Here is a 25,015-nt window from a genome sequence, read left to right as displayed (position 1 = left end):
AATGCACGGTTGTCCGAAAATGTTCTGTCGCTCGATCGAAACTCGTTAAAATACTATAATCAGGCTCTCCCCTAGAAAATGGCGGCGTCCGAGAAACGATTGCAAAAATTCCAAGGTTTTGTTAATCGTCAAAATTTTACGCAGTCACATGCATCTTTTACAATTGCATCTTACAATAAGCTGGTCGGTTCCTGTAAAAACTTCCTAATCGAAACTATTGCAATCATCTTGCTGGGAGAACCAATTGTTTTATCCAACGATTCTCAGCACCGGCTGGAATACTATAATCTGAGGAAACCACGTTGTACGGTGAAAACGCGTGTCCTCTGATTTCCTAGGCCGCCATTCTGCTCCGAATTACGCATTCCGCGGCTGAACGAGTCCTCGGAGCGTTTGCAGAACGTGGACTTGCGGAGACGCGATTTCTTGCACCGCTCATTTCCGCACCGTGCTCGAAACGGCCTGAAAACTTCCCGAGGGCAAGCGCCGCTTTCCACGTGCGTGTGTATGTGACCACGAACGTTTGCGCTAAAAATAGGAACGCTGTCGTTTATCTAAAATTTCCAAGTCTCCGATGCGTCCACCGTTTCATCGAAAAAGTAAAGCAAGTTCCTTCGCCAAATACTGTCACGATCAAAATTGCACGCTTTCAGTTTGACAATACATATAATCACTAGATTGCGGATCTTCGCGGAAAATAGAATTTTTAATTTTAAATTGTACCTATTCATTTTTGTCATAGATCCGCCAGTCTATCTAATAACAAGCTTACAGTTTGCATCCTCACACGATTGTCCCAGTGAAAATCGTTTCTCGAATGCCAGGAACGTGGAACCGATAAACTGTTGACGTCAATTCTGCTCGATATGTGGAAACAAAATGTCATAAGTGAATTGGTAAAGAGATAGGCTGGAAATTTTAACGAATACTGATTGTGTCTGTGACCGAGGACTTCGTAAAAACCGCCCTGCGAAAAAGAAAAGTGCTAATTTGGCTTGTCGGGAACTCGCTTTGCCTCGATATCTCTAGATCTCTCGATATCTGTAAAACGCGATGCATTTGAATGGTTATCGTCGCGCTCGCAGATACATTTTAAGCGCGTCTTTAGTCGACGTAAGTCAGTGAACGCGTCAATCGCAGATCGGCGAACGGTGGATCGCCTCGCAAAAACCGTTCCTTCTACGTCGTTCTCCTTTTTCCTCTCGGAGATAAGGATCGATCGTGTTCGTGGAATTTCCTCTGGAGAAAATTGCTCGTCGAGCGATCCACGGCGATCTCGATCCTCCTCCCCGAGGATGATGATCCACCACCGTCGCCGGAATTCCTGCGATCGGCTGACTCGGAGCTCTACTCGTCTCTTCTTCTCTCTTTCTCGTCTATCGATTAAAAAATTGTTCAGGAGACACGCGTATCTCGAATCTCTGCTCTCGACGCGATTTAATAATTAAACATTCCGGGCTCGAGCGACGAACCGCTTCGAACCGTGCATGATCGTGCGCGTGTAACGGCTAAGACTTGTACAGGTAAACTAATAAATACATACACTTAGAAACTATTATTGCGCTGATGGGAGGACCAGCCGGGACAGATTTCGAACGAGTCTCGCTGCGCTCGTCTTGCTCTGGTCATGGTTGCAATATCCACGGCTACAATGGTGTCTTGAATGGACTGCAAAACGTATGGTATCGCCTACAAGATGTTTTTAACACTTTGCACTCGAAGCTGTTTAGTCTAGAATATTTTCGTCACGCCTTTTTCATTGTGAAATGTAGAGACTGTTTTCGATTATATTATAGTAGGTAATTTGTACTGATAGCTTACAGCCGTAAATCGTCGAAGCTTCCGGATGTAAATCATAGAATCGTCCGTGATAATAGGAATTAGCATAGCAACGAGCTTTTATCGAACGATAAAGAATGCACTCGGTTATTGCAACGCGGTGGAAAAATGCACAGAGGTACATATTTCGTTTGCCTGCCCGGTGAGTATATGCTGAAGAGAATTCCATTTGTTCGAAGAGAAAGTTTCGGACTCGACCCTGTCGCGGTTGGTCCTCCGTGGGTTTCTATCGCTAACGAAAATAGTATTGCATCTAAGATAGGCTCTTTAACATGCTAGGGAATCGTGAGCGTTTCCGACTCGATCGTAATCGTCCATTGGCCTCTCTGCGTGTACCAGCTTACTAATGGAGTCCCGAGGTTTTTGCAAACAGCTCGGTCTTTGGCAGTATGAAGACGTATCTTAATCCTTGAAAAAGGGAACTGAAGGTGCGGTCGCAACGACATGTGCTACGCCGTGGACCGCGGTTTTTAATACTGCGTTCACATCTTTCCTCCGAACTCAGAGTCGTTGGGCGCGCTCTCTCCTTCCAACTCGCTCTGGATCTGCTGTAGGGACTTGCCCTTGGTCTCCGGTAGCACCATCACTGTGAACACCACGCTGATCACGCAGAACACGGCAAACACCCAATACAACGTGTAGTTGCCGAACTCGCCCGCCAAGTCGCTCGAGAACTTGGTGATGAGGAACGCCAAGAACCAGCAGGTGCACACTGCGATACTGGAGGCCTTCGACTTTACGTTCGATGGTAACATCTCGCCCATCACGGTCCATGGCAGTGGACCCCAGCCTACGCTGTACGTCGAGATGAAGATCACCAGCGATAGAACCGGAAGAATCGAGATGTTGCTCACGTCCGATGTTGTTGCGTCCTTCAGATAGAAGTAGATGCCCAGAGCCGTCTGCAATTAGAAAATCACACTCTGCTGACAATGTTCCGAAAGACTATTCTAGTAGAGAACAGTTAAATTTCAAACAGACGCTGATTTCTTCACTGTGCCGCGCATGGACACACAACCGATGCGAATGTTCGACGTAGGCTTATACCAGGATTCTTTAAAGATTTTTTATTATTTTTTATTTCAATCCCCATTCTTTAGTTCAATACGGAACCTCTAGCTTTAAAAAAGTGACTGTTATTTATTGTCTTATAAAATTAACACGATTGAATTTATTTATATATACAATATAATAATATATTCTCTCTCTCTCTCTCTCTTATATATTATATAATATATTCTTGAATAATTTCAATAATTATAGAATAAAGAATTTGGTATAGTATTACAGTAGTGGACAAAAGTTTAAGGACGCTCTAAAGAAGACGAGAACTATTTTAATATTGTACTATGCGATTTGAACTTTTTTGAAATTGCAATTGATGGGAATTGTTGAAAAAAATACGAAAAGTTGCATTTTCAATTTTTTTGTGTAGGCTTATATTGAAAATTTAGAAAATACGTTTTTTAGATCTGTGTCAATTGAACATATCCAGAAAATTTCGTTAAAATCGGTCGACGTTGCAATGAGCTAGAAACGTTTAAAGATGGTAAAAATTGGAAGAAGGTAAATCTAAGGATTCTTACATCTTTCAATGCCTGTCGTTTTATCTCGAATCAACCGATTTCGATGAAATTTTCACAGTGCGTATAATTGACACAGATCGACAAAATGTATTTTTTAAATTTTCAATATAGGCCCACATAAAAAAATTGAAAATGCAACTTTTAGTATTTTTTCAACAATTCCGATCAATTGCAATTTTTGGCAAAATTTCTTTTTACATCCTGTAGTATACTAATTGCTTTAGCTTCCCAAAAAAGTTCAAATAATATAGTTCAATATTAAAATAGTTGTCGTCTTTTTTAGAGCGTCCTTAAACTTTTGTCCACTACTGTAAATGGAAATCTCAGAAAAAATTACAGCAATAGATGTTTGTCTACAATTGACATTGTCTTTCGGACAATAATACAATTAATCAAAACACACTTTCGAGTTTATACGATCATTTGGGTAAAATGCTAGAACACGCCGTACAAGGATAATTGATCGACGCTGCAGAGTCTGTAATAAAAAGCTTCGTCGCGATCAAGTGGATCGTAAATTACGAAATTAGCGGATGGTAATTAACCGCATTCCTGGCGTTCCGAAGGGCGACGCGACGTGTCCAGCCAGACAGGCCGTCAACGTTTTTTCCATCACAGTCATGAAAATTCAGATCGGTGACGTCACACACATACACACGAGCCGTCGGATGCGCGTAACGAGGCATTGACATTGAATCGGCGGCCGCTGATCGGTGCAACAATCTGCGACGGACAATTAAACGCGGCCTCACAATTCCATATGAGTGAAGTCACTGTCGGAACCGACGACGTTCGTATGGGAGCACGCGCGTGTGTTGACGGAAATATTTGTCTGGGATGCGACACGAGTCGCGGGCCTGCGGTAACAGGAAGTGCAATTGGATACTTGTGTGCAGTTAACACGTTGACTGGCGTGTCACCTGTGACGGAATTATTTGAACATATTTAAAAATGAACATTTACGTGCCGTACAGTTTAGTTTTTCAGAAGTTATTTTATTGGGTCAATTACGTTGGCTTTATTGAGGTGGCTTGAGATTATTGCTTCGGCAGTCTAAGTGATCAAAAGACGATAAAGACGAGAGAGAAACAAATTTATATTTTGTTAAAAATTAAAGGATGCTGCAATTTTACGAGGTTATTGAGACGAATAAGATACATCGCGAGATGGATAAAACGTTAATTGACAAACGACAAGAAGAATGGGTTGAATTCTCTCGATAAAATGATTTAAAGGACTAAGACTTTTGTATTTCGGAGACGGAAGGGATCATACAGGAAGAGCCATCGAAGAAAAGATAGCGAAAATGGTCGAAGGTCGGAACCGACGTACCTCGATGCACCGCGCACCGTTGCGGTGGAATGCGGCCGCGCGTCGTTCGTGCATCAGGAGCGCATCCGCGCGCGGACGAGCACATTCGAAAGGTTACATAAATCGATTTGAATAGGCGCTGCAAGGCCGCGATCGATTTGTTCCCGAGTATTTCGCAACACTCGCGAAACTTGCTCACAGTGGGGGGTCATTTCCATAAAACGGGTGCAACCGAACTGACAATTTTCCTGTCACGAAATAAGTCCAAATTACGTCTAGTTCCGCGATTTCCGGCGAAAATATCTTTTCGGTTTCCACGACGACGAAAGAATTTGGGAATTCGATACACGATATCTCAGGATTCCAGCGGCTCTTCGAGAACCAATCGAAATAATTTGCGAACTGCTCGGAAGCTATGATCGCGCATCAGTATGCATGGCCGAGGAATATGCAGCGGGTTCCAGCGGTGCAGCATTCTGCAGCGACAATCGACCAGGATCAGGACGCCATAAGCTACTTCATCAACTAGGAGATCGTACCTAGGATACCTATTTGTTCGCGATAAGGAACGTCAGAATTTGCATACGGGTCTACTGTTAATTTTCCGATTGCTCCAGTGTACTCGGCACTGCGGCGAATCGATTAAACCTCGGCCAAATCCTCTACCGTTGATGAATCATCTCTGCACTGTTGTGCAGCGATTCCGAATCCAGTAATTCCCCAACAAAGATTGCCTAATCGGGAGCAACATCCTGTTCTTAGAACCTCGAATAATTCACGAAACAGAGCACTTGAAATGGCAATAACTAGAGTTTGATCGTAGAGATTGCGGTGTCGTTACTCGGCGCTTTGGACCGTAAAATGTGTCTTCGCGAAGTTAGTATTACCGTGACGACGACACGGCGCGGCGTTCCGGCATCGTCAAAGGAGACGTAACAGACACGTGTTTTTTCGCGGTTTTATAACCGCGATTCGATCCGATCTGTTTATTACCGCGAATGCGTTATTAATCTCTTCGTCGGGCAACACTAACTACGAGATCACGGTCTCCTAGATTGATCAGAACTGAGGATAAGCATTTTCTAAATACACTGGAAAAACACGTCCACAACATCTAAAAAATTTTATAAAATCAAAGTAATCGATTTCACACTAAACCCACATTGAAATTGGCTACTGTGTATTGTCTTATAAAAGTAACAAGATTTTCTGCGATTATTATAATAATATATGCTGGAATAGAGAAATCTATTCAATCAATTTTCGTGAAGTTTCGATAATTACAAAATAAAAGTCATTTGTCCGGCATCAAGTACTTTACAAGCTTCTTAAATTTTGCAGATTCTAATCTTTGGTACACTATACATATACGTTTGCGTGGAAGTTCATTTTCAAATCTGGACGAGTAATTGCGTCTCCCATTTTTGTGAGCCGACTCTCTAGATTCGTAACGTGTAATCAAACCTAGAAAAATCATTAATGATCAGATTCCAACTCACCAGAGTAACGATCTCTCCAACTCCAGAGAAGATCAGCAGCATCTTCCTGCCAAGTCTGTCAACAACGATGGGAGTGACACCGGAGGCGAGTACCTGGACGATACCGACGATTATGGTAGCGACAGATGTTGATAGAGACGTGCCAGCACTGATGAAGATGCTTTCCATGTAGAACAGCACCACGTTGATTCCACTGAGCTGTTGGAATCCCGCGAGCAGACTCGTGTAAAGAGTGGCCTTGAAGTTAGCCTTCACCTTAACCAGGTCCGCGATGCTTGCCACGTTCCTCAGGGTTTCGTCCACTTCCGCCTAAATCGGACAAAGTACAATGTCAGTTGTCACCTTGGAAAAAAATCATTGCTGGAAGAAATTTTAGCAAAGTATCCCGCTTCATTGCCAAGACTCGACGAGAGGTTCTTGACGGAGGAAGCGAAGATTCGCGTTGGCGTGAATGCGTAATTTTTCTTAGAGATTGACAGTCTAGTCACGGCACGTTGGATTGGTATCGGATTTCCCGCATTATGTAGATTCGTTCAGATTACGGTATAACTTCGTTTATTCGAAGGAAGGAGAGTGACAAGGTCGTTTGGATATTAGAAGATCGTCGGATGCATTTATCAGCTGGATGTCCTCATCTGCTGGTATTAATTCCGATAATACTGTCGCGTTTCCAAAGTTAAATTTGTTTTGAGAAGAATTTAATTCTGCGAAGAGCTGTTTTAATTTTGAGAATTTTTTGCTAGTGTAATTGGAGCAGCTGTGCGAACAAGTATTTGTGTGAATCTGAATTTGTGTGATAACATTGTGAATTGAAGGCGAGACGCCTTATTTCAGCGCTCCAATTTTGTCGAAAATGTTTCAATTGATTTTAGTAATCGAATAACCCTAGTAGCATTTATGGTTGGCATTTTGTTGGGTCTCCGTTGCAATATTGGTTGGCAAACAGTTAGAAATGTCGCCTTTTTATGCGGGTGGGCCAACGAAGTGCCAACGCCACTATAATTATGCTGATCTTCTCTTTTACTTTTATCTTTACAGTATATCATAAATGATATACATATAAACAATGTATTTCCACAGTAAAAATTGGGGAAAACAGAAAAATACGTAATTACCCACGTCGGCCTTGTAGCCGTACCGCCTGCGTAAGTAAGCTGTTGCTCTACAGCCGAATCTACAGAGATGTCAAGCACGTAGATGCTGAGATCTGGGCTACTAGATACGTCAACGAATTTAAATCAAAATATCTAAAAAGACGAAGGCCCATTCTGAAGAAACCCAAAAGAGCACTATTCCTTGCCTTCCTCCTCGAAAATGGATAAATTAAAGAAATAATTTAACAAATTGCGAGTCATTTTAGACAATTTAGAATATAATAATTAACAAGATTTTAGTTGTAGCAACGTTTCTAACGTCTGTAAGACGTACGATATTTAACACTAAACCTACCGAGCCTTAAAAGTAACTGGTACCTACATGATCCCTTATAAAAATGACAAGATTGATTTTATTTAGACTTTGTGCAGCTCCTATTGTAATATGTGCTTCACTATAAAGCTATCTATACAATCATCTCTTATGAAATTATTTTTATTATATCAATAATCGTAAATTTCTTGTTAATTAACCAACTCTAACTGGCCAGAAGGACGATTGAGCTTCCAGAACATGTCAAAGAATTCGAGTGCGCGAACGAGTGATGCGACCAAGTTTGAGGATTGCAGATTAGGACGGTAAATATGAACGATCGCGGTCGATCGTAACGCGTCGATTCAGAAAAGCGGAAGATCGAGGGACGCGTGTCACTTGCGGCCGGGAACACGTGAGCGGTTAGTCACTCGCGGCGATTCACTCTGTTAACTTCGAAGGCACGCTAATAGATCGTCGTTCCCATTGGCGGATCAAGGAACGACCTTACCCCCGGCCTCGTTCAGCGAACGTGACCCGAACACCGATACGATTGCCACAAGCGAAACGTACAGTGGTTCTGAAAACAAATCGAACGATTGCCGATATTCTGCTCCAATTTCGCGGAAAAGAATCCTGCGGTATCACCTCCATTCGGAGCAAAAGTGAAACGATCCAAAAAAAGAATTGTATCGTCGAGTTTCATGGAACCCTTTTAAAGAGGAAGCTTCAATCTTTAAATCTGTGGAAGATTCTATCGTGAAAAAGAATGTTGTACACAGTGGCAGCCACTCCATTCGAAGCTGAAAAACTCGACCAAAAAAATCGCATTTCAAATTTCGAGATTTCTTTGAAAAGGGGAAGCTTAAATCTTTAAATCTATGGTGGGTTCGGTCGTGAGAAAATTTTTTTAATGGTGTTAAAGAAGTTCGAATTTGCAGCATTTCTGAGAAAATCGTGTCCTCGATTTCCCAATTGCGAAAATACAGGCTTTGTAATGAGCGTGACCTCATCTAAAGTTAGCGTGTCAATACTTTTCGAAGTCACTCAGCAAATCGGCGCGTTATCGGCGGCGCGGCGCCCCGCGACCACGTTTTTCGGTAAAATTCCTATATACGATATTTATACGGGGAGGTCGAGGCTTATCGTTCGGCTCTTATCGCTTCTTTTCTCTCTGGATGTTGTAGAACGCCTCTGAAATAGGAAGGATATTTTCGTCCTATCGCAGGCCGATTGCAACTGATCCGTGTTTCCACTATCAACGCGCGCTCGTAAAAGTTTTTGTTTTCAGTATAATGGCGCGATTACCGGAGCAACTACTGAACTGCGGATTTACAAGTAAAATGAGCATATGAAATTTAGAATGGTACGAACGTTAGAGAAATTAAACATCATTTATCACGGCTCTGTTAAGAATGGGAATCAATTGTTCCTCAAAACAGATGTAGACAACTTTTATTTTGTATGAGGATCCGCAGTAATCACTATCGAAAGGTTTGAAAATCCATGCTAGGGTCCATTGCTATTCAAGCTGACCGATAAGAGCAACGTTTACACTTGCAAATTACGCGTTATTTTCTACATCTGGGTCTTGACCCAGACCTACGCTATATTCTATCGCATTCCACGCAGCCCGGTAGTCAACATTTACAATTGCAAATTACCTGAATCTCGTCGCACTCCTTCTGCACGCTGCTAACAGACTTTCCGCGTAGCCTGGCCAACGCGGCGAGAGCCTCCTGCTTCTTGCCGACCTTGAGGAGATAGAACGGGGATTCGGGCATGGTCACGAAGGCACCGAAGAAGGCGATCGGCACGAGGGCGCACAGGATCCAGAGCACTGTGTAGCTGACGTACGGACCGATCGCGTACGAGTACAGCAGGCCCATCGTGATGAACAGTTGCAGGAATGATCCCAGGGCTCCTCGGACGGAGATCTGTTCGAGGAAAATTGAGATCGAGATACACGATTTTCTTCTGTCAGCTTGATCCTTTTCACTGGGATGTAACAATTGAATGAGCGTCTAGTATCTGAGTGTATTTCACGTTTCATGAAATTTACAGGAAGACGAACAAAATAATTCTTTGCGCGATCTAACAATGAAAGAATCAGCTAGTATAACAAATGAAATTTTCACTTTTTGATTTGTTAATGAATTTACGTATTTACGTCTTCCTGCAAACGCCCTTCTCTTAGACACCCATTCAGTAAGATTTAAAGCCACTTTGCAGACGCTTCTCTGGTGGTTCTACTTCAAAAATTGTCGGATTTGTTCATTACCTCTGCAATCTCTCCGCAATACATGGGAACCACTGTGAAGGTAAACGCCATGGCAAAACCGAGGACAATTCGGGCAGCGTACAATTGCCCCACTACCCCTGCCGAGGCGATCAAGGCCCATCCGATTAGGTACAGCACCGTGGAGAACAGGAGCGTTAGTTTTCTGCCGAATCTGGGAGCAATAATTAATTCGCGTTGGTTAGCTGGTGCCAGTAATTACGGAAACGAGTTCAGGTAATTTGAAACAATAAAAATAAATTAACCAAATTTAAGAATATATTATTTTCAGCTTGTTAACTCTTAGCAGTCGAAAACTTGCTGTGCCATTATTTAGAATATTGTTTACATTATTAAATATGTCGGTACCTAATCAATTACTACACATTTAAGGGAGTAGACTCCTTTTTCCAGGATTGCAAGGGTGAGGGATTCCCGTTCTCATTTCTCGATAATACAAAAATGGGTTTTCTGTAGTCAAAAACGATAAAAGATCGATCTAGGGCGCTATCGCCCACAGAAGTCCTATTTTTCGTTTACCAGGCGTAATTTGCATTATTCGGCAGTATAATTTGTATTATTCGTTATGTATTTTTATACATGCTGCCGAATAATGCAAATTACGTCTCGTAAACGAAAAAATAGGACTTTTGAGCGCGACAGCGCCCTAGATTGATCTTTTATCTAGCGTTTTTGACTACTGAGAAACCCCATTTTTGTATTATCGAGAAATAAGAACGCGAATCTCGCACGCAATCCTGGAAACGAGTCTACCGCCATGAGTATTGTATGAAGCATTATATCAATTTCATATCCACACAAAATGAGAAAAATCATATGCAGTGGAATTATCCTAGGTCGGAAGAAATGTTTCATTCTCAAGTTAAAATAGCTCCGACTGCAAAGGGTTAAGATTGTTAAAGAAGAAAAGAAAGGTCTATGGCTAGCTTCCCTTGCGTAAAGATTATATTAGAACGATAATATGTAGAATAATATAAGATAATATGTAGAACGATCAGAATTGTTCATATTTCATAGACAAAATCAAAATAATTTTTAGCATGTCGCGTTGTTTGTAACAATTTTAGCATGATATTCGGAACAATAGAACTTTTCTGCGACATCTTTCTTCAGATTTCACGACAAGATTGATAGCATGAAATATTATCGTGCTGGGACGCAAATCGGTCCTCTCACCTTTCCGCAAGCATGCCAGCGACGAAGCATCCAAGCATCGCTCCGATGGCCACCAATGATCCTATCCACGAGTTCTCGTCATCGGTGATCCTCCTTCCGAGAGGATTATCATCCGTGGTTTTCGAGAGCCTCGGTAAAATGGGACTCGTCCATCCCATCATCGCACCCGCCGCCATGCTGCACATGTTCGCTGGAATCACGGAAAACGCTCAAACCTCAGAATAAGATAATTCCGACAACAATGAGTCTTTAACTTATCCGCGCGGGAGCGGTGGCGCGTGGAATAATTTCGCGCGCGCGGCATGCAACGATAACACGTGTAAAAAGTCGTGGTCTCGATGGGACAACGCGAGATAGATAAACCTAATCATCAATTTTTCCATTACGACCGGCTTAAATTGCTTATCGTCCGAGAACGGGCAAGACGCGTCTCTCTTCGGCGTCGTTTTATTGATGCATTACATAATTAGAGGCGGATAATTGCGATCAGCCGACCATCAATCGTTTCCGAGATGATCGAAATAAACTCAGTTTTTTTTTTCTAGTATCGTGTTTGACATAAAGAAGCTTAAAATCCTGGAATTGTGTACAAGTATTTTAACAGTCCCATTTTTATTTTTATGCTAATGGATGGTAACTACATTAAAAATATGTTTGCTACGAACGTGACGCACACGCGACACTCGCAATTATTATATTTTACGTACGGAAAACCAAATTTATTTTTAGTGCAGGCCGTTAATTAAAACAGCAACTCGTAACCGGTCTTTTACAACATTTTGTCATGAAACGACAAGTTGCATATAAAAGGGATAAAGAACAGTGGGAGACCGTTCCAAAACCATGATTTAATGTACATTTTTCGCGAGGAAAGCCGAATTAATTTTCACTGCACGTCGTTGTTTACAGCGACTGTTTCACGGTAACATTTTCTTTCATATTTCGCTAGGGGATAAATTGCATTTGAAGGAAATAAACAACTACGATGACTGTGATGGAAACACGCCGTCAATAGCGACCGCGTTAAAAAATGTGATGTCGATTCTGTAAAATACAATTTCAAGTGGAAGAGCATAAAAACACAATTTTTATCGAGCTCGCTTATATCTCTCGGAACATTGTGGCGTGGTGTATTCGCGTTCTCCGGGGAAAACGAAACGCTGACACCGGATCCAGTTGTTTCGCCACTCATCGTTCTCAGTTATTATTTTTCCTCTCGATGATGGTCGCGACGCTGGACGTGGTAATTGGATTGTTTAAATGTTAAACAAAGATCCTCCACCCATTGCGTAACAGCCAATTTGATAGATGTGCTGCCGATAAGGATAACTCTCGGTGCAATTTGCGGACGGGGGAAGGGAGTCCAAAGGAGACTCGGCAAACTGACAACTGCCAGCAATTGCACGGAAAATGACTTCGTGGAATGAAAAGAGATTGCTCGGGAACTATCCATCCTGAACTGACTATAGACATACGGGGACACTGGAAAGCTCTGGGAGAGCGATGAATTTCACTTGTTGATTATCCTATTTCATTCTTCATTCTTTACGCTCGAAGTAATTTCAGTTCTAGAACGAAACCTTGGTTAAACTTTTACTCAGGGGACCAGAAATTTTCAACTTTTCTGAATGTAATATTATACAAAATTCGACGAAAAAATGATAAAACTTTAAATTCTAGTGCGAGGAATCCAAGACCTAACCCAGATCTAACTCAGACCTAGCAAATCCGATCACTGTATACATCATACCCGCTGCTATGTCTGGAAACGGAAACCAATATATGTACCAGCGTTCTACCCTCTGAAACTTTTAAACGAGTGAATCTTGGATTGCGCACTAGAATTTGAAGTTTTATCATTTTTTCGTCGAATTGTATAATATTACCCTGTATATTGTATGATATTATTATATTGATCGATATTGATATATTGATCGAAACGGTAGCGCCGAAAGCATCTATAAATTTGATTGTATAATATTACATTCAGAAAAGTTAAAAATTTTTAGAATTTGAAGTTTTATCATTTTTTCGTCGAATTTTTTGAATAATATTACATTCAGAAAAGTTAAAAATTTTTGTTCCCTTGTTTCATTCGAAATCCTAAATACATCCTTAGAGATTCGGACAGCTGGACATGTTTCACCGTATTTAGCATCGGTTGTATACGAAGAATAAATTATCTTTGACATTAAACCTACACCATCACCGGTCAAAATGACCGGTTCCAGATTTTTTATTTTACGATTATTGATATAATAAAAATAATTTCATAAGAAATGATTGTATAGATATCTTTAGTGGAGCACATATTACAATAGGAGCTGCACAAAGTCTATATATAATCAATCTTGTCATTTTTATAAGGGAACATGTAGGTACCAGTTACTTTTAAGGTTCGGTAGGTTTAGTGTTAATGCGTTCATAAACGTGGCCATTTTAGTGGCCATTGAACAAGTCTTTTATCTTTGATGAAATAGCGAAGAGGGCCCAGGCTAGGTAAATGTAGAATATTGCGATAGATTGTGTTCAGCTATATCTCTTTACAGGTCACTAACCAGAGATAAGAGAGACGCACGTTTAAATCGATCCTTACTCGGCCACTGATGGGGGCCGTGGTCGTAAAAGTGACGATCGTTCGTTTCGAGCAGTCAAGGATATACATAGATAAAGGCGGTTCTACACGATTGCTAATTCCGGAGACAAGGCTCGAGCAGAATCTCTCGTCGCATCCGTGCCGATACAAAGTGGCGCGATCAGAATTGAAATTAAACGATGACCGGATTACGCGCGCGTTAGTCGTCGAGGTACATGGATCCCGCCTCTCGAATACGATGCACAATGTGTTTCTGCAATCCTGAGGACGCAACAGGTTCAAAAATTGTACAATTGCCAGAACACTCTAAATCTGTTTCGTCGAAATGAAAATTGTAGGACGCCTCTGAAACTAATGCGGGAGGCGGTCTCCTGCAATCCTGGAGATGCAACAGGTGCGCAAATTGTACCTATTCCGGTTGTGCCACGATTGTCATGACGCCTACCGTATCTGCTTCGTTGATCTTTCCACAATTGATGGCTGCTACGTTGATTTAGCAAATTAGGAGGAACTTGGAAGAAGAGGAAATTCTAATAAATTAGATGGCGAACTTTACGACGCAAAGAGTGTAGAATGCAGATTTGTCTACAATAAATTGACGGTTGCCGCATTAAATGACAACACGAAGAGGAACTTGGAAGAAGAGGAAATTCTAATAAATTAGATGGCGAACTTTACGATTGGCAAAGAACGTAGAATGCAGATTTGTCTACAATAAATTGACGGTTGCCGCATTAAATGACAACACGAAGAGGAACTTAGACGAAGAGGAAATTCTAAAAAATTAAACGGCAAACTTTACGATTGGCAAAGAGTGTAGAATGCAGATTTGTCTACAATAAATTGGCGGTTGCCGCATTAAATGACAACACGAAGAGGAACTTAGACGAAGTGGAAATTCCAAGAAATTACACGACAAAGAATGTAGAATGCAGATTTGTCTAGAATAAATTGACGGTTGCCGCATTAAATGACAACACGAAGCGGTATTTCGGAGAAGAAGATATTCTGATAAATGAGATGCGAAATTTGAAGCTTGCGGAAGCGAAGTTCAGTGGAAGGTACACGCGTTTTCCGAGAGGTTTGTCAACGAAAGGGTTAAGAACCGTGTTGGAGGCACGCGGAATCTCGAGGACGACGCAGGATCGTCGGACGGAGAGTCGAGTTTGACGCGTCACGTTGCATTTAACGAGTAATACCGGGTTTTACGTAATCCCGGCGAGATTGCTCTTATATCATCTTATCGCGTGCTGCACCGGAACAGAAATAAAAATAATCTCGTGCGCTCGCCGCGACGCGACGAATCGAATGGCGCCGACAGGAAAATCTGAAGACACGGTGCGTCGCGTTGTTTTTCCTATCGGACCGATAAACAGTGAGTGGCATCGGCGTGCGCTTGACCTGCATCGTCACGAATAGTCGAAGAAACCCGACACACGCATACGAAGAACTATTGCCTAATCCAACAATGAGCTCGCAACTATTATCTAATTGTTACTCAATTGTTATTCGAACCCGGGGAAATAAGCAGGAAGCCGGAAATTGACGAGGCAAATTTTTATACATACATAGGTGGTCGAGTGATCATTGTATGAATTATCTTTTGGATTTATCCTGATTCTCAGTTCGATCTAAAAATGTATTTTTGGGGTATAGTGCCACTCGAATTTCGAAGATTCAATTGCGATCATTAGTTATGTTTTTCCTATAGTTAAACGACGAAGATACAATTGCCAATGTTTTGTTTCATTGCTAGTAGCCACGTGTAGATAATAATTAGTGGAATAATGAATAAAACCGTCTAGAGTCTAGACCTTTAAGATTAGAAGCAACAATTGAAGACATTTTTATGGACAAGATACACGTAGAATTTACGAATTATTTAAAGGAGAATAAAAAATTGTAGATTGTAGAGTTACAGGCTGTAAACAGGTGTCAGAGTGTATTAAAATAAAAATTTGATGTTTTATGTGCAATTTGGACATCGTAAAGCGTGGAACTATCGCTTAAAGAAAAATCCTTCACTAGATATTCATTTACGACACGGTTACGCTGTTCCGAATCATACTTGTACGTGCCAATATGCGCACTGCAGTGAGCTAAAGGCGAATTTAACATTCTCTAAGGACAGTTCCTATAAAGACAGCTCCCTCCGAACCATGAGAAAAATTTAAAAACGCCGTGCACGGTCTTTGGAAGATAATACAAATTTATTGAATGGTGATCGAATCGACTAGAAAACTCCATTTCCCAGGACAAGTCCGAATAGTAGTGGAATGGTCGACTGGCTGGGGGTTGAAATTTCATTTGAATTCAAAGGTTGCGTCAAACGGGAGAGCCCTGAGTGGAGGATTCTTTGTGGAAGTGGACGAACTCCATAATCGAGTTGAAATTACGATGTGTCTATTCCAGCTTCCTCGAAAAAGAAGAGTTTCGCGAGTGTTTGTATGCTCCGCTAGATTCGAGTTGTATGCAAAGGGGAATTATTTCAACGCGTAAAAAGGCCGAGAAAACATTTTTTTCGAAATCGAAAATGCCCCACATGGCAAAGTTGTGCCGGATGAAAATCACAAAGTTTTGAGGTGATGCCTTCAGGTTGCGCATCGAGCCGAAAATTTGAAAATTTAGGGAAAATATTGACATTTTCAAGGATATCAAAATCGAAGTACATATGTGGACCGTTTATTTTGAAATTGGTATAAGTCTATTTGTGCAGCCCGTAAATATATATTATTTTAGTTAGCCTGAAAAAAATGTATATGATCAAATTACATATTGATAAATAAGTAGAAATATTGCCAGACTTGACATAATTAATTTCATACATATTTTTAAATTGACTAATATGCTAACCTTTAATTTTCTCGAAACAAGAGAAAATGGACTTACACCACTTTCAAAATAAACGGTCCATATATTCTGTTATAGACGGCGTAACGGTAATGAAGGAACTATGATTAAACATGGGAAAATATCGATGTTTTTAATCGGAGCATGTTCCGTTATAGAAGGCGTAACGGCAACCAGTATGATTAAACATGATGAAGCAGCGCAAATGCTGAATGTAAACATTTTCGCTCGTCGTCTCTGAGGTACGTAAACTGGCCGCACGCATAAAATATGTGTTTAATCATGTTCAATCATACTGGTTGCCGTTACGCCATCTATAACGGAACATACCTCGATTAAAAACATCGATATTTTCCCTAAATTTTCAAATTTTGGGCTCGATACGCAACCTGAACGCATCATCGCACAACTTTGGGCCATTAACGCGTCGAATCACATCTTTCCCTGTGTGAGGCGTTTTCGATTTCGAAAAAAATGTTTTTTGATCCCGTCTACTGTAAAGAGATTATTCGCACATAGCGAGAGATTCGACTTCTTTGCGCGGAGGCGTCCTCGTGCCTCGGTTTATCGTTCGTTTCCTTGCGACCTCGTTTCTTTTTATTCCCGACTGCGGCCTACGACAATGACTCCGGTTCACGCGAAAGCTGCTCGCAAATCATTTCCGCGACACGCAATAAATCCGACACTGGACGAGGATATCGATCCAGATTGCCGTTCTTACTACTAACGGATCGCGCCTCCGTAAACACTTGGTTTACACACGCACTCCAGATGCGGCGAATAGCAGCGCGTCACTTTAAATTTTTATCACCGGCTACGGATAATATTGACAAATTCGCGATAGTTCACGGCGACGTAATCGATGTGCCGACGTACGACGCGGGAAAACAACATGTATCGATACCTTAACTTTGGACCGATCCCGTAATAGAGATCATTTCTCCCGATTCGTGAATGCAGATTTGCCTCTTCAGCGGAATCTCTGGGGGACATGGCGATACGCTATCGAGCAGTCGATCATGTTTTCTATTGGCTGACAAGCAGACGATGCCTCGAAGCTCGAGGCAAGGATGTTCGCTATTGGATGCGATGTGGATGGTAGGAATGAACACGCGAGTCTTTGCCCTGTTTTGATAACCGAGCCACATATTTCAAACAAATTGATTTACCACGGAAAATATGATAAAAAGCAGAGAACAAGTAAAATTGAAGTTTATTTGAAAGGGGAAAAATTATGCATCAATGAAAACAGCTGGAAATTCAGTCATAAATTCAAAGTAACATTAACGCTAGGTTTACAGGATAATTCCAAATCTATTTTTGTAGATATATATTTTTTAAAGTGGAATAAATCACGAAAACCGAACGAACTTATTTGCCAACCCAATACTACAAAAACAACGGCAAAAAATTTGGATAAATGTATTCTTCTTATTTTTACTTATATACTAATTTAAAATGTAATTTTTAAAAATGTAAAATACACGTTTTCTTATATACTTTTCTTATTTGAACTTCTTTCGGCGATTTGATCCCGTATCTACAAAATCTCGGATGGTTTACACTCGCGCTTATCGCGTTTCCTTCTTTGCTATAGCTAGATCGAGTTTGAACTAACTCGTCAGTCGTGTTTGCATGCCGTATCTAGTAAGCGCAACAATATTTACAAGTCAAATACAACAATATTTGCCGGATTTATTGGGCGATCGTCGTTTGAAGGAACGAGAAGATGTTGGCGGCTGTCGGAAACGTCAGAGACCCTCGAGATAAAGGGACAGGTTTGGTCGATTGTCCACGGAAGAAGAAGTCATCGTTATTTTCGTTATTTTTCACCGATTCTACAAGAGCATATTCTTCGTTATGACTCACTAACGGACAATCATGAATTCTTGAATTTTCATGTTTCGAGTTTTCGACCCCACTGTGGAACGGTTTGAATGGAGCTCCGGGAAAAAGAACGAAAACCGGGAAATGGAGGATGGGGGTAACGTTGGAGAGGTCATCATCGACGGAGGCGGAAAATTTCCGCGTTGATAAGAATTTTCATTGAGAGTGGTTGCGTCAAAACGCGCGACGTGCCTCGTCCAACGAGAACTCGTTGCACTTCTTCGGAACAGAAGCGTCGACGCTTAATCGAAGGATGCCCGAACAATCGATCATACTCCCTCCATTCTCCTATGAAATTGTCTAGAAGATATTTCCTGCAACGATACCCGAATCTGTCATTCGACGATAATATTTGATTCTTCGTCAAAGAAACTGAAGACTTATTTGTCGAGTTTAATTTGGTCGGAGGCATCTAAGATGTACAAGTGCCTTATCAGCGAGCTCCGAATCCACAGATCTTCTATAATTGAGTAGTGTGATAGTGCCGAGACTAGTATTTACAAAACATTAGTCGGCTGATTGGATTGTACACAAAGCATTTATACAATACTACGTTTCATGATTAAGACATAGTTTCGTCGAATCGAATGAATGAGAGAGTCCACGATCTCCGATGCTTGAAAACATGTTGATAAACTTGAACTTTTCTGCGGACTGCACACGCAAGTTTGAGCGCAGCTGATGCATGTTGCATAGGGTAAATGGCGACGCAATAATCTATCACTTCCTGTACAAGCGTTAAGTCTCTTAATACTGGTACATTCATCCTTAAACTTCTGCTCTATTACTCGATTGATTCTACTCACGACATCGTTGATTGTTCCATTCGAATTTACGGAGTCGTAACAGTAACCGTACCACGACCGGTCAAATAACTGGTTTCACATTTTTTATTTTCTAATTATTGGAATTGTAAAATTGCTTCCATCAGAAATTATTCAATAAATTTCTTTATTTAATCTCGCATTATTATTAAAAATCTGAATAAGTTCAGTCTCGTGATTTTTATAAAACAATGTATATTCGACACATTTTGTAGCCGGTACGGTTAGTGTTAATAATATTGTGCTACCGTTTCTCGAGACAAAACTGTAACATGCACAAGATTCTATAAAATTATAAGAAAAATCTTGACTCGAATAATGTTGGTACGAGGCGCCATCTTTCAGAGAATCGAAAGCCACGATATTCCAGCAAGTAGAAAGGGTGAGCAATGGACAGACTTGTAATCAGCTTCCTAAGAACACCCTACACAGCAGGCCCGCTATCAGAGGATGAACAACACTTAATTCCCGTCACGATTAAATCACTGGGTGTCCGTGAATGAATCCGGGACCGGTGATAGCCGATTGAGCCAATGAGGCTAGCGAATTCGGATCCATTGCGCCCACCGTCCTTATCATGCGACAGGAAACAAAAACTAATGCGAATCCTTTCGGGCGCAATGACCCGTCGGACACGTTCCCCGTGATTCATCCTGTCTCCGGTGACTCCCTACGGACCTGTCATATTCTCATTCAAATCACATTTATGACTTTCTCCCACCATAGTCAAACACATCCTTCCTCAATTTTCGTCGCCTTTATACAGATCGTAATAATTATATGCGTTTGACAGCTCTCGTAGTCTGATACTTAACTGTGACAGGTGATAAACAATTCTACTAAGCACAAACAATTTTTACCAAAGAACACAACATGTTTGGTGATCATGTTTGACCTCAGAACACTTTGTAAATAATCAAGATTGTTTATTTAAACATTCATGCTGAGTAATAACCTTAATTTTTTTTAAATAAATACTGGAATCGTGTCTGGGCCCATGTTTTTCAAAACAGATAATAAAATAAATATGTTTCTTCTTCTTCTTCTTATATAAGATAAATAATTCCATGTAAATCTTTGATTATGATTACTCTACAATATTAAACACAGTCAACCTGGAAACATTGTCTGCTTGAAGAATAGTATCCGCGACCAGAGCTTTATTTTTAATTTGATTATTAATAATATTGATTATCCCTCTCTTCTTATGCAAATCAATTTCTATGTACCTGATCGTGTTTTAAGATCTAGAGCAGGATTTCAAACACTTAAATCCAAATCCACATATGGATTAATAAATCCTATAAATCGCATTATTGCAAACTTTTTTTAATGGATCATTACACACATTCAAAAGAAAATTACGCACGATTATCTAATAATACCATACCTGTATTCCAACAGTTTTTGTGCATGTCCCCTCTTAGTTAATTTATGTTAATTCTTTTTTATTCTATTGCAGACATTTGTATAAAAGGTCCGTTTATAATAGGTATAATAATAATAATAATATCTCGTGTAATTTTTATTATTTTTACTTGAAAAAAATCACACGTACACTTCGAAAACTAATAAACATATGTGTTTATCTGTTTAATTTATCTTATAGTTAGTTATAGTTTATCTGCGAAAATTCGTAAAAACCCGTGCCAAAACGACCACGAAACTAGGAGTACTCTCTTAATGAATTTGCCGCGTTAGGAGACCATTGTTCCGCGAACGAGCACGGCAATTAGATCGTTCCGTCGTCGGAGAAAGTTTTACGATCGCAATCAGTCGCGTTAATCGCGTTAATCGTCGATTGTAGAATTACATCAGCGCAGTTTTATCTTATCCAAGACGGCGACGGCTCGCGCGATTTTTCAGCGCCGAGCCGCGGGAATTTTACATAACGGTGCGAGAGCGGGTATCGTAATCGATGATCGAACGGATTTCGAGATAGCTCCCAGGATAATCGATAAAAAGGATGACACAGCGGGTTGAATTCCGCGGAAGGAAGTGCATCGATCGCGTTGCACTAGCCGCAGATATATGTATATGTACTGGGTTTTGTCTGAGCACCATTTCGATTGGATCGATGTGGCACGTCTATGATGAGTCAGTTGCCGGTCTCTGGAATCGATCAATTGCTTCGAATTACAGTGTAGTTGACATTGGGACTGTCAATCTGTGGATTAGCAAAATACTGTTCCCTCTGGAATTCATAATAGTCCAGGATCCAGGGTACATTTTTACAATTGATTACTATCAAGCTAATTTTCCGTGAGTAGCTTCATTTTGACGAGACGCCCAACTTTTTCTCTTACAAAAATTCTCGATTGTGGTAGCTAACAGGGGTAGCAGGGATAAGTTAATTAAGTTGTGAAAATTTAGAGGGGTTTCATTGAATTACACTGTTTAACTGCTAAAAAACGTTTCGATTTTCACAATGCGATTCTTGTAGAGCTTTTTGCGCCGATTCCGAATCTGCCCTTAATTTTCCCTTAGACGCACAATGTTTGAGAAATTATATTTTGAAGAAAAGACAAATTTTTCGACTTTAAACAAATACTGTGATGTTATTATAAAAGATTTTGAATTGTTCTTTACAGCAAAAGATTCTGTAGACTTTCCCGAATACAGTGATATTCAACGGCCCGTTGACAGCGGGATATTCGACGGCAAACGACCGCGATAGTGGTGAGCGCCACTGGCGGCACTTCATGTTGGTCGAAGATATTTTGCTTTCTGATTCGATAAAAACGTTGATGTTTCAAACTTTAACAAGGGGTTTCTTAAGATAACAGTCTGCTATGCTCGATAACACTCTAAACTGAAAAATATCCTCAAAAATTGGTGCAAAAGTGGTGTCTCTCCATCTTTAATGATTGTTTAAACATGTATAAACCTTCATAATATATTGATATTCGGTATCACTGTATTTGGGAAAGTGTACAGAATCTTTTGCTGCGAAGATCGATTCAAAATCTTTTATAAGAACATCACAATATTTGTTCAAAGTTGAAAAATTTGTCTTTTTTCCAAAATCAAATTTCTGGAAAACTGTACGTCTACGAAAAAAATTAAGAGCAGATTCGGAATCAGCGCAAGAAACTCTACAAGAATCGCATAGTGAAAATCGAAACGCCGAAAAAAAGTTGAAATTTGTTGGACAGTGTTATCAAACATATAGCTGACTTAAATAGTAATCGCATGTCAGACGTTTTCTACTGACCGCGAACGTAATCTACAACTCGAAATGACGCGACAGAAGTTGAAGGCAGATTTGAAGTGAATATTTATCATGATAATGCTGTCGTTCGGAAATTGCGTGTCGCAATAGTTATTTCATAATTCTGTTGCGCGAATGTTTTCCATTCCAATTGTTTGCGTGGCGCACGTGGCTTTGCTTGAAAACGTCCTCGATTTTCATGAACTGTCGGCAGGACTCGGAATATAAATAAGGAAATTTGAGTTTCGCCTCGGAGAGGAGTGTGGTTGTTTTTACGATTTTAAAGAGCGAAAACAATTTCCAGCAAGTAGAAACGTCAGAGATAATCTATCTTCTATTTCGCTGTAATCGTTTCTCTAGCGGGAAGAATTTATCGCGATAAACTCCATTGTGTAGCTGCTTTTCAATTTCCTGGATCTCCGATTTGTCAATATATCTAACGTCGGCGACAATATCGATAGGAACGATTCCGCGTAAGCACAGTCAAGGTGTTTCTTATCGCACACACGTTAGCCTAACTGTTTAAATTAAATATTCGAACTAATTATGATTTTAAATTATAATTGGGAGATAAAAAATGACTAGAATGCGGATTTGATGCATGTATAACATACGTGGGAGGTGTCAATTTTAAAAACGGATAGACTTTTATAAAAATTTTTTTTTTGAATAATACATTGTCATCCAGTTCTGAGCCATGTAACCGATTTCAAGTCTCTAGCTCATCAGGAAGTTAGTTTAAAATCAATTGCAAAATTTGTCACCGAACAGACAGACAGACAAACAAACAAACACGAAAGCGAGCTAATAAAAACGTGGTAAAATAGCAATAAACTCAACAAAATTTCAGAATAGCAATATATTATCTTCATGAAAATTCCTAAAAGAAGAAAAACATTTTAATGTTGCTCCTGTATCTCGGAGTTAATATATCTAAATATCGGCAGTCTAGCAATTCCGGTCGTCTTCTGAATTTTTATCAAATCGCGATCGAATCATCGTGGAAAAGAAACGCAGCACCGTTCCACGATGTTTTCCCGATATTTATAAACACCGTAACTGGAAACAGCCAGAGAGCCATAAACGGACGGCGACGCCGTTGTAGAAACGAGTGCGCGTCGCCGACCAATTTTTCTCTACAACGAAGTTTTCTAATCCGGAAAATCGAGGAGGAAAACTCGATCGAGAGAGAGACGCCCGTTTAAATCCGTCGCGATAAATCCGGCCAGTGTTTACGTTTTAATCGAGCTCTCGATGGAGAGCAGCCTGCAGCGTGCCGCCCACCGATCGAAGACGCCCTAAAAGATTATCCAACGGCCTTGATTCTTTATCGGAGATGGCAACGAAATCGAATTAATTGTTCCCATGTATCGACCAGATCTTTAGAGCGTGACATCTTTCCGCTCTTTGGACAATGAAACCTTTTACTTGATCGGGAAAACGCGATTACGACCGTGATAACGGATCCTATTCGTCGCGATTGCTTCCGATAACGATAACTACCTTGTTATGTTGCCGATTCTGCAAAAGATACGACTTTGTGGGGCATTATGAAAACGTCTCGATACCGCTTACGACAGCGTTCAACGCAAAACGTAGGTTTGCGTTAATAAATTTCACTTTGACCTTCGTAGGATGCTCCGAGGTCACTGCAAGGTCAATGAACTGAGATCATAGCAACTTACCTCTACAACTTTTATTTAAAACATTGTTTTGTATCATTCATACTTTTCGAAATTTGCGAACGTTTCAAGGTCAACTGGACAACACATATGCTTGTTTTGTTGATATGTTTTATTGTATAACTAGACTGCGGATTTTATGCATTTATGACAAAAATGGGTACGTACAATTTGAAGCAGTGGACATATTAAAAAGATTTAAGGACATCAGTGTATTATTTTCAGCTTAACAAGAAAATGAAGCTGAATAAATATTTTTTATTTGGCTCCTGTGTCTTGCAATCAATGTAAACATTTTTTATTTTGCATAAAGATCCGCAGTCTAATTATAACAATCTGTTAAACCAAACTGGCAATAAGTAATCAATGCAACGCAGCAATCTTGAATTGAATAATTTTATGAAATTTTTTAAGAAACACACAATGTTTTTCGACACTTTCTATTCGGTGGGTTCGAGGAATTTGTTAAAGAACGTTAGTACATTGTTAAAGAAAATATAGGTGCGACGACAAATCAACGGAAAATTGTAATGACAAGATAGAACAACAAAGAAAATTTACATTCTACGTACAAGGTCGTCTAACCTATCTTTGCCGTTCGAGTCTCTTTAAACTTAATGTTTCTTTCCATACGTTTTTTCGCGTAGAAATTGTTGCAACTTGCCTCCTATATTTTGCAACTCGCTGAATCACACCTACTAACGTGTCGATGATTGATATCACTCTAGCAGAATTCACGATTAAAAGGAAAAAGTGCAATCAACACTTCTCAGAATCACAATAGTTCGTGTTGCAAAGGTTCTTTTTGAAGAAGGACCACACAATTCTAACAAAAAGCAATCTACTTC

At 40.3% G+C, this 25,015-nt stretch overlaps 1 protein-coding gene across 1 annotated transcript in view; it reads right to left on the bottom strand.

Moving 5' to 3' along the window:
• Window positions 1-1,654: 1,654 nt before the first annotated feature.
• The window catches only part of LOC143209072 (facilitated trehalose transporter Tret1), a 33,698-nt gene continuing 10,337 nt past the window's right edge, over window positions 1,655-25,015 (bottom strand). The window contains exons 2-6 of the mRNA XM_076424288.1: window positions 11,118-11,307; window positions 9,924-10,095; window positions 9,307-9,579; window positions 6,236-6,544; window positions 1,655-2,741 (exon numbers count right to left, since the gene is read on the bottom strand). Of these exons, the coding sequence (XP_076280403.1) occupies window positions 2,322-2,741; window positions 6,236-6,544; window positions 9,307-9,579; window positions 9,924-10,095; window positions 11,118-11,307 (1,364 nt within the window). The 3' untranslated portion in view covers window positions 1,655-2,321. The remainder of the gene's footprint in view (window positions 2,742-6,235; window positions 6,545-9,306; window positions 9,580-9,923; window positions 10,096-11,117; window positions 11,308-25,015) is intronic.

The sequence above is a fragment of the Lasioglossum baleicum genome, chromosome 5 (genome assembly GCF_051020765.1).
Source record: "Lasioglossum baleicum chromosome 5, iyLasBale1, whole genome shotgun sequence".
In the NCBI taxonomy this organism is placed as follows: domain Eukaryota; kingdom Metazoa; phylum Arthropoda; class Insecta; order Hymenoptera; family Halictidae; genus Lasioglossum; species Lasioglossum baleicum.
The sequence above is the reverse complement of the archived record's forward strand: the minus strand, read 5'-3'. Positions and strand labels throughout refer to the sequence as shown.